We start from the raw sequence: 14,338 nt of genomic DNA on the forward strand, positions 1-14,338 counted from the left end.
GAAGAGCAGAAAAAAAGACCGTAACATCCACACACTTTACGAAATGTAAAAGATACCCTTCTCAAAGCTCTTCTGATGACTTTGTGATAGTAATACGCAGAACAGAGAACCAAATAACAACATCAATGTCGACACTAGCAGGCCCAAGAGGGTGACCTGCAAACCCACTTACTTGGAAGATTTTGAGTGAAGCATTGGCGCCATTCTAGAAGCTCCCTCTCAACTTTAATTCCCCACGTGATAATTCCATCACTCCACGTTATCTTCATATTTCAAATTTCTGTTGTAACCAATTCTACAAAAATATCTTGTATGGAAACTCTTATATAAGCATTAAAGAATAAATAAAAGGGGAGAAGATTATTCAGTACAAATTTATTCTGCTTAGCTTAGTTTCCTTTAATCTGCATTCGTATCAAATTGGTCCGACCTGCCACTCCCAACCATGCCCGACCACCATACTCGCCAGACCACCACCGATAAGCTCGAGGAAGCAGTCCTCCGTTTATCCCAGACCCAAGCTGCCTGACCGAGGGCCAATCTACCTTATCCCAGGGTCACCAATCACTCAATTCCAAAATAGACACCATACACTCTTCCCTTACCTCACAGATCGAATCCCTTTTCGATCGTCTCGTCGCCATTACCCTGCAACACACAAATTCTTCCACCCCCAATTCATCCTCGCTCATACCTCAGGCACCTGACTCTCGTCACCACCACCTGAAATTGGATGTCCCCCGCTTCGACGGTCACGACCCTCTCGGTTGGATATTTAAAATATCCCAATTCTTCGATTATCAGGGGATCCCGAAGCTTGAACGTCTCACCATCGCCTCGTTCTACATGGACGGGCCCACCCTCTCTTGGTACCAGTGGATGCACCGGAATGGATTCTTCTCTTCCTGGCCGGTGATGTTGCAGGCCCTAGAATCCCGATTTTCCCCCTCCTACTACGATGACCCTTAGGGTACCTTGTTCAAGCTCCAACAGACAGACTTCGTGAGTGACTATCTCGCGGCCTTTGAACGCTTGGCCAATTGAACCATTGGCATCGCACCTTCGTCATTGCTGAGCTGCTTCATTTCCGGTTTGATCCTGGAACTCCGATGCGAAGTCCAGGCGCTTCGTCCAGTGTCTCTCCTTCAAGCAATCGAACTTGCCCGACTCCAGGAGGACAAGCTACTGGACCGCCGCCGTGGCCACCGACCACCACTACCTCCTCCCACACCCAACCTCGTTTCGACTTTACCCCCTCCTCCACACCCAATACCCCTCCCTCCCAAACCCCCTTCCTCTCTTCGCCTCCCTTCATCGAAACTCCCCGTTAAACGCTTGTCGGCAGAAGAGCTAGCCTTGCGCCGAGACCAGGGGTTATGCTACCATTGTGATGACAAATGGTCCCCCGGCCATCGCTGCAAATCCCGTCTGCATCTACTCCTCGCGGACGAAGACATCCTTTCTCCCGATACTCCCCTCGACCCTGACCCTAACCCAACCCTAATTTCCCAAATTAGCCTTAACGCTATGGAAGGCTCACCCACCCCTCAGACCTTCCGCCTTTATGGTCACATCGGACCCTACCGCGTCGTAATCCTCGTCGATGGCGGTAGTTCCCATAATTTTATCCAAACCCGCATAGCCCGATTCCTCAACCTTTCCACTTCCCCTACCACCCCATTACGCGTAATGGTGGGTAATGGGCATACCCTTGACTGTGACACCCTTTCCCCCCAGGTTTCCCTCACCATACAAACCCATCCTTTCACTCTCGACCTCTTCCACCTTCCCCTGTGTGGTGTCGACATAGTCCTTGGAGTGCAATGACTTAAGCTCCTCGGCCCGGTCACCACGGACTTCGCCTCCCTTCCCATGTCCTTTCTTTATATGGGCCGTCCAATAACCCTTATTGTTGATGTACCGCCCACACCTTCACCCGCTTCGGCCCACCAACTTAAATGACTTGCTACCACTCACAGTATCTCGGCCCTTTTCCACATTACCCCGTTCCCAACCCATCCACCAAACTCACCCTTAACCCAACCTGCCACTACCATACCACCCTCCATCACCACCTTACTTCACCGTTATTTCGCCATTTTCTCCGAACCAACCCAACTTCCCCCACCCCGCACCATTCAACACCACATCCACCTTCTTCCTAATTCCCCACCAGTTAATGTGCGCCCCTATCGATACCCCCATTACCAGAAAGCTGAAATTGAGTCCCAAATTTCCACCATGCTTACCTCCGGTCTCATTCAACCCAGGCAAAGTCCTTTTTCTTCCCCGATTTTGCTTGTTAAGAAGAAAGATGGGTCATGGCGTTGTTGTGTTGATTATCGGGCACTCAACACTATCACCGTCAAAGACAAATTCCCCATGCCAACCGTCGATGAGTTACTCGATGATCTCGGGAAAGCCACAGTTCTCTAAACTTGACTTACGGCAAGGTTTTCATCAAATTCGTATGGCGGATTTCGACCTTTCCAAAACTGCATTTCGCACGCACCAGGGCCACTACGAATTTCGTGTTATGCCATTTGGTCTCTGTAACGCCCCCTCTACCTTCCAATCCGCCATGAACGACACACTCAAACCTTACCTGGGCAAATTTGTTGTCGTCTTCTTCGACGACATCATGGTTTACAGTCAGGACCTCCTTTCTCACATCACTCACCTGGAGTCGGTCCTCTCTACCTTACTCACTCATCAGTTTTACTTGCGCGAATCTAAGTGTGTCTTCGCTCAGTCACGACTTAACTATCTGGGCCATATCATATCCGCAGAAGGCATTGCCCCTGACCCCGAGAAGATCCAGGCCATGGTTGACTGGCCCATTCCAACTTCCACTACCAACCTTCGCGGTTTCCTTGGCCTGACAGGCTTCTACAGGAAATTCATCAAAGGATACGCATCCATCGCAGCTCCAATCACCGCTTTGCTCCGAAAAGACCAATTCATTTGGTCCCCCGAGGCTACCTCCGCCTTCGATCACCTGAAAACTCAGATGACCCGTGCCCCTGTTTTGTCCACCCCAGACTTCAATATTCCCTTTGTATTGGAAACCGATGCCTCCGCAGTTGCTATCAGGGCGGTGCTCATTCAGCAGCAGCATCATATCGCCTATTACAGTAAGGTCTTGTGTCCCCGTCTCCGGCGAGCTTCAGCATACGTCAGGGAGCTTCATGCAATCACATCCGCAGTTCGTAAATGGCGACACTATCTCCTGGGCACCTCCTTCACGATACTTACTGATCACAAGAGCCTTAAGGACCTCATGTCCCAGGTTATTCAGACACCGAAGCAGCAGACTTATCTGGTGAAGCTCTTGGGATACGACTACGAGATACGTTACAAACCAGGCGTTTCCAACGTTGTCGCGGACGCGTTATCCCGCCTTCCCTCAGGGGAGTTCTTATCCTTCACCGTGCCTCATTTTGACTTCTTGGACACTTTCCGACGTTCTCTGACCGCCGATAATCAATACTGCGACTTACTTACCGCCATTCAAACCAGACCGGCAGATCACCCATCTCTTTCAGTCCACCGTGGTCTCATCTTCAAAGACCACCGCATATGGCTACCTTTCCCCACCCCTTTTACATCCTCCTTGCTCGAAGAGTTCCACACATCTCCCCTCGGCGATCACTCCGGCGTTGCCAAAACCCTTCATCGCCTTCAGCAGAGCTTCGACTGGCCAAACATCAGGGCTGACGTCCGTCATTTTATCTCGCACTGCCTCATTTGTCAGCAAACTAAATATGAGACAAAGAAACCTTCAGGCCTCTTACAACCTCTCCCAATTTCGGCGAGAATTTGGGAGGATCTGTCGCTAGACTTCATCACCGGTCTCCCTCCTTCTCACAGCCACACTGTCATATTGGTCGTCGTCGACCGTTACTCCAAGGGAGCCCATTTCGGCGCTTTTCCGGCACAGCACACAGCTCATCAGGTCGCGGTTCGTTTCATGGACATGGTGTGCAAACACCATGGATTTCCTCGGAGCTTGGTGTCCGACATGGATGCACTCTTCCTCAGCCATTTTTGGAGGGAACTCTTCAGACTCAATGGTACTCAGCTGCGTATGAGCACAGCATACCACCCTCAGTCCGACGGACAGACGGAAGTCGTCAACTGCACACTGGAACAATATCTCCGAGCTTATGTCCATCACAAACCCAACCAGTGGTTCCGGTATTTATCCCTCGCCGAATGGTCGTACAACACCACCGTACATTCCAGCACCGGTTTCACTCCGTTTGAAATCATATACGGCCGTCCACCACCTAACATTGTCGACTATGTTATGGGTTCCTCTCCCATCGACGCGGTTGATTCATTCCTCACGGATCGCACTGAACTCCATGTCGTGCTTCAACGTCGCCTCCTCAAGGCCCAATTTGTGATGAAGGTCAATGATGATAAGCACCGCCATGACGTACATTACGTCGTCGGCGATTGGGTCTTCCTCCGCCTCCGTCCATACCGCCAGAAATCCATGACCCCAACTTATTCAAAGTTGGCCAAAAGGTTCTTTGGGCCTTACCAGGTGACTGAACGTATAGGGCCCGTGGCATACAAGCTCGCCTTACCCACTGATTCCCGTATCCACAACGTCTTCCATGTCTCCCTCTTGAAGGCACATCATGGACCTCCGCCTTCCAATGATAATCCCCTCCCTTCCTTAGCAGTTGATCACCACCCCGTGGTCAAACCTTTGACAATCCTGGACTGGAAATGGGATTTGTCAGTCACACCTCCTCAACGCATGGTCCTCGTTCAATGGATGGGTCTTCCTCCCGAGGATACATCCTAGGAACTTTGGAGCGACTTGCAGCAATCGTACAACCTCGAGGACGAGGTTGTTTTCGGAGGCGTGGGTGTTGATAGTAATACGCAGAACAGAGAACCAAATAACAACATCAATGGCGACACTAGCAGGCCCAAGAGGGTGACCCGCAAACCCACTTACTTGGAAGATTTCAAGTGAAGCATTGGCGCCATTCTAGAAGCTCCCTCTCAGCTTTAATTCCCCACGTGATAATTCCATCACTCCACGTTATCTGCATATTTCAAATTTCTGTTATAACCAATTCTACAAAAATATCTTGTATGGAAACTCTTATATAAGCATTAAAGAATAAATAAAAGGGGAGAAGATTATTCAGTACAAATTTATTCTTCCTAGCTTAGTTTCCTTTAATCTGCATTCGTATCACTTTGCCATTCAGTTTGTCTATCTGTGGAGGGAGAAAATATATTTAGTTGCAAAAATATATTATCAAAACACAACTAATTGCACTTAAAGCAGAATACACTATACTTGGAAAAAATGTTAGAAATTAGCACAGAAAAGTTGCCCTATTACAGAACACGTGAGAAAGCTACAAAACATCTTAATCTGAAGTGCCCAATGAAGAAAGCAGCAAGGCAGCATAATGAAATACAGATTGTCTTTTAACAAAACAAATACATAATGAACTTAATATCTTAAGTATAAAAATTCTCAAACGAGGATCTTTTGGAAAATGGTATGTTTTGCAAATTTTATATAAAAAATTTGAGGAAACTTTTGGTTTGCTCATGAGCCAAAAAATGATTGCTTTGCCTTTCCACCCTCATGCCTTTTAAGATATTCTATTCATGATTTTTCCATTTAAATGACCACAAATCACTTTCAGACCATGATAACAAAACAGGATTCTGAAATGTAACAATTTCTTTCAACATCTAAAAGGGGGAAAAGCATAATCATTTCCAAAACGTGATCACCTTGTGGTGTGGAATGTAATGATGCCATGCATAACGTGCTTCTCCAGACAAGAGTAGCAAAGATCGAGGGGGAAGATAGATAGCCCATGAAAATTAACAAATTGTGGAGTACAGTAGTAAGTTTGCATACCGTAAGTTGGTCCAAAACTGTATTTTTAACATTCTTGAAAGTTGGACATGATGAGATTCTATCAAGTTTTGGAGCAACAAATGATGGAAGTTCACCTAAGCAATGTCTGGTATTAACATTCCTAATCTGCAAATCCAAATAAAGTAGAAAGGAGAGTCTAGATTACTCAATCTTCTCACTGATAGCCAGCAATCTACTTGTTATATTATAATTATAACACATATCCTACTAGTTTGGAATAGGACAATCAATTTCATAAAAAATAATTATTTACTTGGTGAAAATTGGAAAAAGGTTGGATCTCCACTAACTTAGGCGCAACCGATAATGAAAAAAACCCAAATAATCCTTGAAACTCATCATAACCATAGGGTTGAACCCTTCTTTTTGAAAGACTGTTCCAAGGCCTACAGTCAACATCTTGAAGAAACTCCTGAGAAGACAGAAAAGGCCAAAATTTGGGCGTGAAGCACTAATATAAGTAAAAAATGATTTGAAACACAAGAACGCAAGGAAATGAAAACATGGTAAGCTAAACAATGTATGGATGTTGATGTGCCTGTGTGAGAGAGAACCAATTATTTGGTATATAAGATGTCCCCGAAGAGACAGCCATTTTTTGTTATATAAGAACCGTGGAAGCAAGATTTTGAAGGCAAAAATTGTGGTGATGATGAAATCAGGAGTAATATCAGATTTTTTATTTTAAAAAAAATTTAAGGTTTTCACGAAAACTAATACCATGTAAGAAGATAAAATATATAAATATTTTTATTTTAAATAATTAATATATTTAAAATATCATGACGTGAGAGAGAGGGGCAATTATTTGGTATATCTAAATCAAAGAAACGTGAAAAAGCAACATTTAGAAGCCAAAATTGGGTAGTGTATGAAAAAAAAAGGCAACGTGTGGATCCACAAAAAAAACGAAGGTGTGAATGTGTTTGTGTGTGAGAGTGAGAGAGAAAGAGACAAGCAGTTATTAGGTGTATATATATAAGAAACGTGAAAAGAAAGATTTAGAAGGCAAAAATTGTAGTGATGAAAACAGGAGTAATATAAGATTTATTATTTTTTACAAATTTAAGGTTTTCAGAAAAACTAAGGCCATGGAAGAAGAAAAAGGTATATATATAAATATTTTCAGTTTAAATTTATATATTTAAAATATCATAAAGATATATATCCTTTATATTTATATATATATGTAAAACAAACAAAAAACATTCGAAGAAAAAACAAAATTCTTAACCCCGTGTAGAGTTACTAATTAACAGTCCATGAAAAAGACCTTGGTGGCAGAGAGCATTTTTCTCTAGGTGGTTGCTTAGGATTATGAATCTGCTTTCCCTATTCAGAATCCAACACTTGTAATAATGCATTAATCTCCGGATGGGATTATGGTGCCAATATTGTTGCCACATCTTTGGATGAGAAGGTTTCTTTGGGAGGTGACGAAAATCACTAGTGAAGAGGAGTTTCATCCATGATGTAATTAACATCGATATCATTTATTGCTTCCATTTAGTTTTATATTGTGCTTTATGCTTGATACCCACCTTGTATAAATATATAAATAGGTCTGTTTTCTAGTGGGAGATCATGACCTAGTTTTAATCAGTTCCTAGCTTATGTATTAGGGGAACTTCTTAATTAATTAAGACAATTAAGTATTATTTTTAGACTTGAATTTTTTTCAATAATATTTTAATAAATAATTTATAAAATTACATTTATTTACAGTCGAAAACCTTATTTTACCTACGATTCATGCTCCAATTTTTTCTTGTATATTATTATCTTTCTAGTTTCAATGCTGTTGATACGTAAAAAATTCATTTTATTGTGATAAAGTAGTAAAAAATTCACATTGTACTTATTTTTCGAATAAAATCGTAAAAATTGAATGATTTTAGTTTTTTCTTTAACTTTTTATACGAAGTTGAAAAATCTTTTACGACTTTAAAATCATTTTATTTATTTTTAACGACTTTAAACTCCTTTTAATTTCTAGCATTTTTGTTTCAATATTTTTAACAATATTAAGAAATAATATAAACTTAAAATTTATCAACTAATATGAAATTCTTTTAAAATATTTTTTAATTAGTTTTTATATTTATCATTAAGTAAATTAATAATTTCATATAATATTATTAATTAATTTTATTTGATAAAATTATTTTAATATTAATAACAAAAAATAATTTATTAATAAAAGTGTTGTTAAAATAAAACAATATAATACATTAATATAAAATGAATAATACAAATTAAACACAAACATAAAATTGAAAAGTAAAAATAATATCAGCCGATAACTTGTTTGCATAGATAATTATTATGATTATGTCCTTTAGTTCCACACAATAAGTATTTTTAGGCTTATTTAGGATTAATTCGTTCATCTCATTATGCATGCATCCAGTGGCTGATCTTTTTGCTGTGTCTCGTCATTTCGAAGGATTAGACATACACTATAAACTTTGCTTCAAAGTATTTCTTAGGCATATTTAGGATTGAGGTCATTTAGCTTCTAAATAAATGAAATGTTTCTGATAAATTTTGTAAATATTTTTCAACTTGTATCCAGGGTCTACAAACAAATATATGTAGTACTTTTTATTTTTTATTTAAGTTTATGTGTATTGATTTCATTATTTTTATAATTTTTTAAAAAATAATGATTTTAATATCAGTAACAAAAATATAGAAAATACTATATAAAAATATATTAAATAAAAAAATAAACAAAAACATGTAAAATATATTAAATAAAAAATATAGAAATATTAAATAAACAATAAGTTAAAATTAATTTATAGTTGTTCAAAATTAATTTAAAATTTTAAAAAAATTAATACGACTTTGAAGTGAATAAATGTTTTACGGCTTCAAATAAATAATTAAAAAATAAAATGACTTTAAAGTTGCAAATTTTTTTACCACTTCATATAAAATATTTAAAAAAAAAATTGAAGTCGTTCAGTTTTCACGACTTCAGTGAAAAAATAAAGCAAAGTCGTAAAATTTTTATGATTTTATAATTAGAAATCGTAAAAAATCCTGGAACTTACCTTTATATTGGTACTAATTCAAAATTCACTCCTATTTGATAAATTCCAAAAGAAATGGTCCCCTTTTAGTCATTCTCTTTGTTGTGGGTTAAATAAATCAACCAAACCAATTGTACATGTAGCAAGTTAAATGGCGTGTGATGCACACGGTTTAATTATATAAAAAATGTGATTATCATTTTTTTAATGCTTTATTTAGAACTTGATCATGACTGCAAGGTGAACCGTGTGAAATCTAATCCAGATCCGAGGATATACGTATATGCTTTTGCCTTGTTAGATTATGTTTCAATTTGGAAGAGATTTTGCCTAGGAGCAATGAACCAGATGGACAAACGATAATGTAATGCTCCCCACACAACCGAAATTACGATAGTATCAGTCATAGTTTTATGTGATGTAAAGATTTTCTGAATTACAGCATCGCGATAGCAACCATAATTTAAAATCATGTTTCTAACAGTCCCTTAAACTGAGAAAAGTTAACCATTTCATACTGATGTAATTAACATCGTCATTTTTTCCACTTCAAACAATCAGCCCACACGTCAAAGAAAAATTCACATCGAAAAAAACAAATGATTTATTGTTTCCACCTCATTTTTCAACCTTGACAAATATTCAAATGACAAGGATTCGCCGTCTTCCTAACCAGATTACTTGCCGTAGGGATTCTATCTTGCACCGACCTTCAAACAAACGCCTGACTGAACCTTTAATGGCACACATCCCAGCCACTCATTTAATTTTCAGTCATATGTTTGATTCCATTACATTTCTGAAATCTAGTTACAAATTAATCATATAACTTTTAAGATAATTTTATAAAAATTAAAAAACTTACCTAAAAGATATAATTCGAGAAATTAGATATTATTTTAAAATTATTTTATACTATTAATCAATAAAAAACTTTTTTTTTCCTCATAAAAGTTTAAGTTAGATCTAGATGTTAGTAATTTTTGGGTGTTATATATATATATATATATATATATATATATATATATATATATATCACATAATTAAATGAGGTAGGACCATTATATAATTAACCAATATATTAAAGTGTTCTAATCAATATAAAAATATGATTAAGGACATATATATCATGAAAGATTCTTATATATAGAGCAAGCATACAGTTTCGTTCTTCTTTTTATCTGGTGAGAAGAAGAGAAAAATTCATATTAAGAAAAGAGCCTTCTACATTTGAAAGATCATAAAAATCAATCTTTTGATCAATATCATCATTTCATTATCTAGGTGTGCTTCCGCAACTAATTTTTATCATGATTTTTTAGTACGAAAATATAAGAAGGTTTTATTCATCTTTGTATATTATTTCTCTTTACATGAATAGAAAACATGTGATTAGAATTGATGATTATCTATTAAAATCAAAATAGGCTGATTAATTAAATTCCAACATTTGGAATTGAATCCCAACACTAGAAACTTAATTAGAATGCTTGTAAAAAATATTTACAAATCATCTAATAACAAATCGTGTTACATGCATCATGCATGTTGAGAAAAAAGCCTTGGACCACTCTCGGACTCGGACCACCCTATGGTGACAAACCTAACTTTCCTATGGACCTGCCTATATATATACTGACCTTGCAGTTTTGAACATCGACGTTTTGGAATGAGTAATAACTATAGTTGTACGATGTAAGCCATTTATTTTAAGACCTTATCCTTATACTCTATATAATATGGACTAAGGGAATCTTCATTCCAAGGAAGAGCAAAAGCTAGCACACACGTACAAGAAGAGCTATCTTTAGTCCTCACTTAAAATTCCTATGATGTCGTCAAGAACAAGTTTTTCCGTGGTGCATGGTGAGCCTGAACTGGTGGTGCCAGCAGGACCAACTCCGCGAGAATTAAAGAACCTCTCTGACATAGATGACCAAGAAGGGTTACGTTTTCAGCATCAGGTAATAATGTTCTACCAAAAGAGTCATGTTATGGAAGGAAAACACCCTGCTACGGTTATAAAATATGGTTTGGCTGAAGCACTTGTACACTATTACCCACTAGCTGGTAGGTTGAGAGAATGGCCTAATAGAAAGTTAACAGTGGATTGCAGTGGTGAGGGCATTTTGTTCGTTGAAGCTGAGGCTCATGTTTCACTCAAGGAGCTAGGCAATTCCATTCTGCCACCATGCCCCCACATGAAGGAACTCCTCCTTGATGTTCCTGGATCACAAGGCATTCTCGGATGCCCTCTGCTGTTGTTTCAGGTAATTAAAGCATAAGCACGTCTCCATATTTTTTTGTGGTGTTATAGGTGTGAAATATTTATGCAGAAATTTTGTAAACAATGAATCTCTTTTGATGAATCTGTTTCTTATCTTTGATGGAATCTTTTTTTTTAATCACGTTTTTTATGTTTTTTTGTCAACCTGACTAAAATTTCAAATTTTACTTAAACAATCTAAGTCCAATTCTCCTTTAATCAAACAAGCTGTCTCCATGTACTCCATAAAAGATACCTCTGAGTTTAAACACACCACTAATTAAATAACGATTAGATAAAATCATTCTAAAAATGAAAACAAATGTTGGTTCAGGTAAAGCACTTAATTAAGCATGCCTTCATATTTATTTTGTCATGGTATAACATGTGAAGTATCTATTGATTTTATACATAACTAATTATTGTCAAAAAACTTAATTTATCATCTTTAATTGAATCTTTCTTTTTAATCATATTTTTCTGTCTATCAAAATTGAAGTCAAGATTTTGCTTAAAATATCTAAACCCAATTCCCTTGAAGCAAGTATCCATGTATTCCATAGAAGATACCTTTAAGTTTAAACATACCACTAAATAATGATTAGATAAAATCATAGTAATTAAAAAATGAAAACAACTGTTGGTTCAAGTAAAAGTAAAATATTTAAGCATACCTTAATTTTTTTATAATATAAATGTGAAGTATCTATTGATATTATGGATATCTAATTTTTGTCGAAGAACTTTTTAATGAAAATTTCTTTTTAATTACATTTTTTCTATCTACTAAACTTAAACTTGAGATTTTATTTAAATAATTCAAGTCCAATTTCCCTTTAACCAAACAAGCTAGTCTCTATGTATTCCATAAAAAATACCTTTGAGTTTAAACTCACTGCTAAATAATAACTAGATGAAAATCTTTCTAAAAATGAAGGTAGGTGTTGTAACATTCCTTACTGTTGACATTTATTAGCTCACACTTTACTTCACACAACTTCCTTTGTCAGTGGATTAAAACCTTCCACCGGTCAAAATCTTCTATAGAATCTCATTTCGTGACTTCAAATCAACAATCATCTATGTTGCTTTTAGGATTATTGATTATTTCTACAAACCAACACAAGATTTTTCAATGTGTTTTATCCTTACTCGTATGTTTTTTGGAGAATTTTTCAAAAATTCACTCATCCAATAATTTTTCTAAGTCAAACACTTAACTGTAGAGTTCTTAAGTGATAATCTAAAAAAAAAATATATCTTATTAATATAAGTAATACCAATTAATTCATTTAAATTATCTTCAATTATATAATCTCATGCCTATATAATATTTAAATCTCTATCATGTATGATTTGATCGAAATGTTATAATTATTGGTTTAGATAAAACACTTTACCACTTATCTATATTTTCTTTTGTCGTGTTATAGGTATGAAAAAATTACTCATTTATAAATAATTAATTTTTATTGAAAATCTAGTTCATTATCTATAAATCTAGTTCATTTATTACTCAGTTGTTGGTGCATATACATACACGTTAATTTCTTTGGTCACGAAAATCTAGTTCATTATCAACGTAACGACAGTCTCTCACCGTACATGCCAGACAATCCGTAACAGACCTCTCAGGCACTTTATGCGTGTGTGGGTGTGTGGACACTGTCAGAATAAAAAGCACTGGTTACAATATATATACGCAGTTGGGAAACTTCATTCTTAAACCGTTACTTACATTATAGATGTTAACGCCTACCTTAAAACGAAACCTTGAAAGTTCTATGAACTACATAATGTCAGATTATTAAGAAAGTAGATATTTAGATAAATACTTGATTCGTTGCAATTAATTGCAAAGTATTACTGTGTCTTTACAACAATCATAATTACATGTAACTGGTAATTTGTGACCAAATCGCCTAGTTCCTTAATAGAATCCTCATCTCTTTTCTTGATCGGGTTAAAAGAAAACTACGTTGTAATTTAGTACACTAAAAATATAACTAATTAGTTCCTTATATATTCATCAATATATATTTTCCATGAACCATGCTTGAAACAGAAACGTTGGTTTGCTAACACAGCACAAAGAACACACTATCATTGAATTTGTTCACATATGATGTTTGTGTAGGTAACCCGTCTAACATGTGGAGGATTTGCTTTCGCCGCACGCATGAACCACACAATCTGCGACTCACTCGGGCTAGTTCAATTTCTCACCATGGTTGGTGAGATTGCAAGAGGTGTTTCTATATCACAGTTCCCTGTGTGGCAAAGAGAACTATTCAATGCAAGAGACCCACCAAGAATCACTTATGCACACCACGAATATGATGAAACCAAACATTGCAGCAACAAAGATACAATGGACTTTGACCAAATGGCCCACGAGTCATTTTTCTTCGGCCCAAAAGAGATTGCAACCCTTAGGAGTCACCTTCCTCAGCACCTAAGAAAATGCTCAACTTTTGAGATACTATCTGCTTGCTTGTGGAAATGTCGCACCAAAGCACTTGGGCTGGAGCCCAATGAGATAGTGGGCTTATCTCCCTTTATTACTGCTCGTGGCAAAGTGGGCCTACATGTGCCCAATGGGTACTATGGCAATGCCTTTGCCTTTCCAATGGCGCTTTCTAAGGCTGGACTTTTGTGCCAAAGCCCATTGGAATATGCATTGGGTTTGATAAAAAAGGCAAAGGCCCAAATGGGTCTAGAATATGTGAAATCAGTGGCGGATCTTATGGTTCTCAAGGGTCGGCCCAAATACAAAACAAAAGAAAATTACCTTATTGGGGATACTACCCATGTGGGGTTCTATGATGTGGATTTTGGGTGGGGGAGTCCTATCTATGGAGGGCCTGCAGGGGCTATACCTTTTGTTAGCTTCTATGGACGGTTTAGAAACAATGAAGGTGAGGATGGGGTTGTTGTGCCAATTTTGTTGCCACACCATGTCATGAAGAGGTTTCTCTTTGAGCTGGTGAAGATCACAAGTGAGGTACCTGTAGGTTTGTCTTACAACAAAATAACAAATAGGTCCATGTTGTAACACTGCTGTTATGATAAAGGAAGAGTACTAGCAGTACACTTTAAAATGTTCTT

The 14,338-nt window shown here is 37.5% G+C and overlaps 1 protein-coding gene and 1 long non-coding RNA gene across 2 annotated transcripts; one reads left to right on the forward strand and one right to left on the reverse strand.

Annotated features, from left to right (window-relative positions):
- Window positions 1-1,295: 1,295 nt before the first annotated feature.
- Window positions 1,296-6,559, reverse strand: LOC114418552. The gene is made up of 4 exons (XR_003668053.1): window positions 6,180-6,559; window positions 5,906-6,031; window positions 5,175-5,243; window positions 1,296-5,066 (listed from the first exon to the last, which is right to left on the reverse strand). It is a non-coding gene; the product is annotated as an uncharacterized LOC114418552 (long non-coding RNA).
- Window positions 6,560-10,641: 4,082 nt separating this feature from the next.
- Window positions 10,642-14,323, forward strand: LOC114418557 (methanol O-anthraniloyltransferase-like). Its single transcript, XM_028383982.1, has 2 exons — window positions 10,642-11,234; window positions 13,368-14,323. The coding sequence occupies exons 1-2, from the start codon at window positions 10,794-10,796 to the stop codon at window positions 14,283-14,285; spliced, it is 1,359 nt and encodes a 452-aa protein (XP_028239783.1). The 5' UTR covers window positions 10,642-10,793; the 3' UTR covers window positions 14,286-14,323.
- Window positions 14,324-14,338: the final 15 nt, after the last annotated feature.

The sequence above is a fragment of the Glycine soja genome, chromosome 1, assembly GCF_004193775.1.
Source record: "Glycine soja cultivar W05 chromosome 1, ASM419377v2, whole genome shotgun sequence".
NCBI classification, from domain to species: domain Eukaryota; kingdom Viridiplantae; phylum Streptophyta; class Magnoliopsida; order Fabales; family Fabaceae; genus Glycine; species Glycine soja.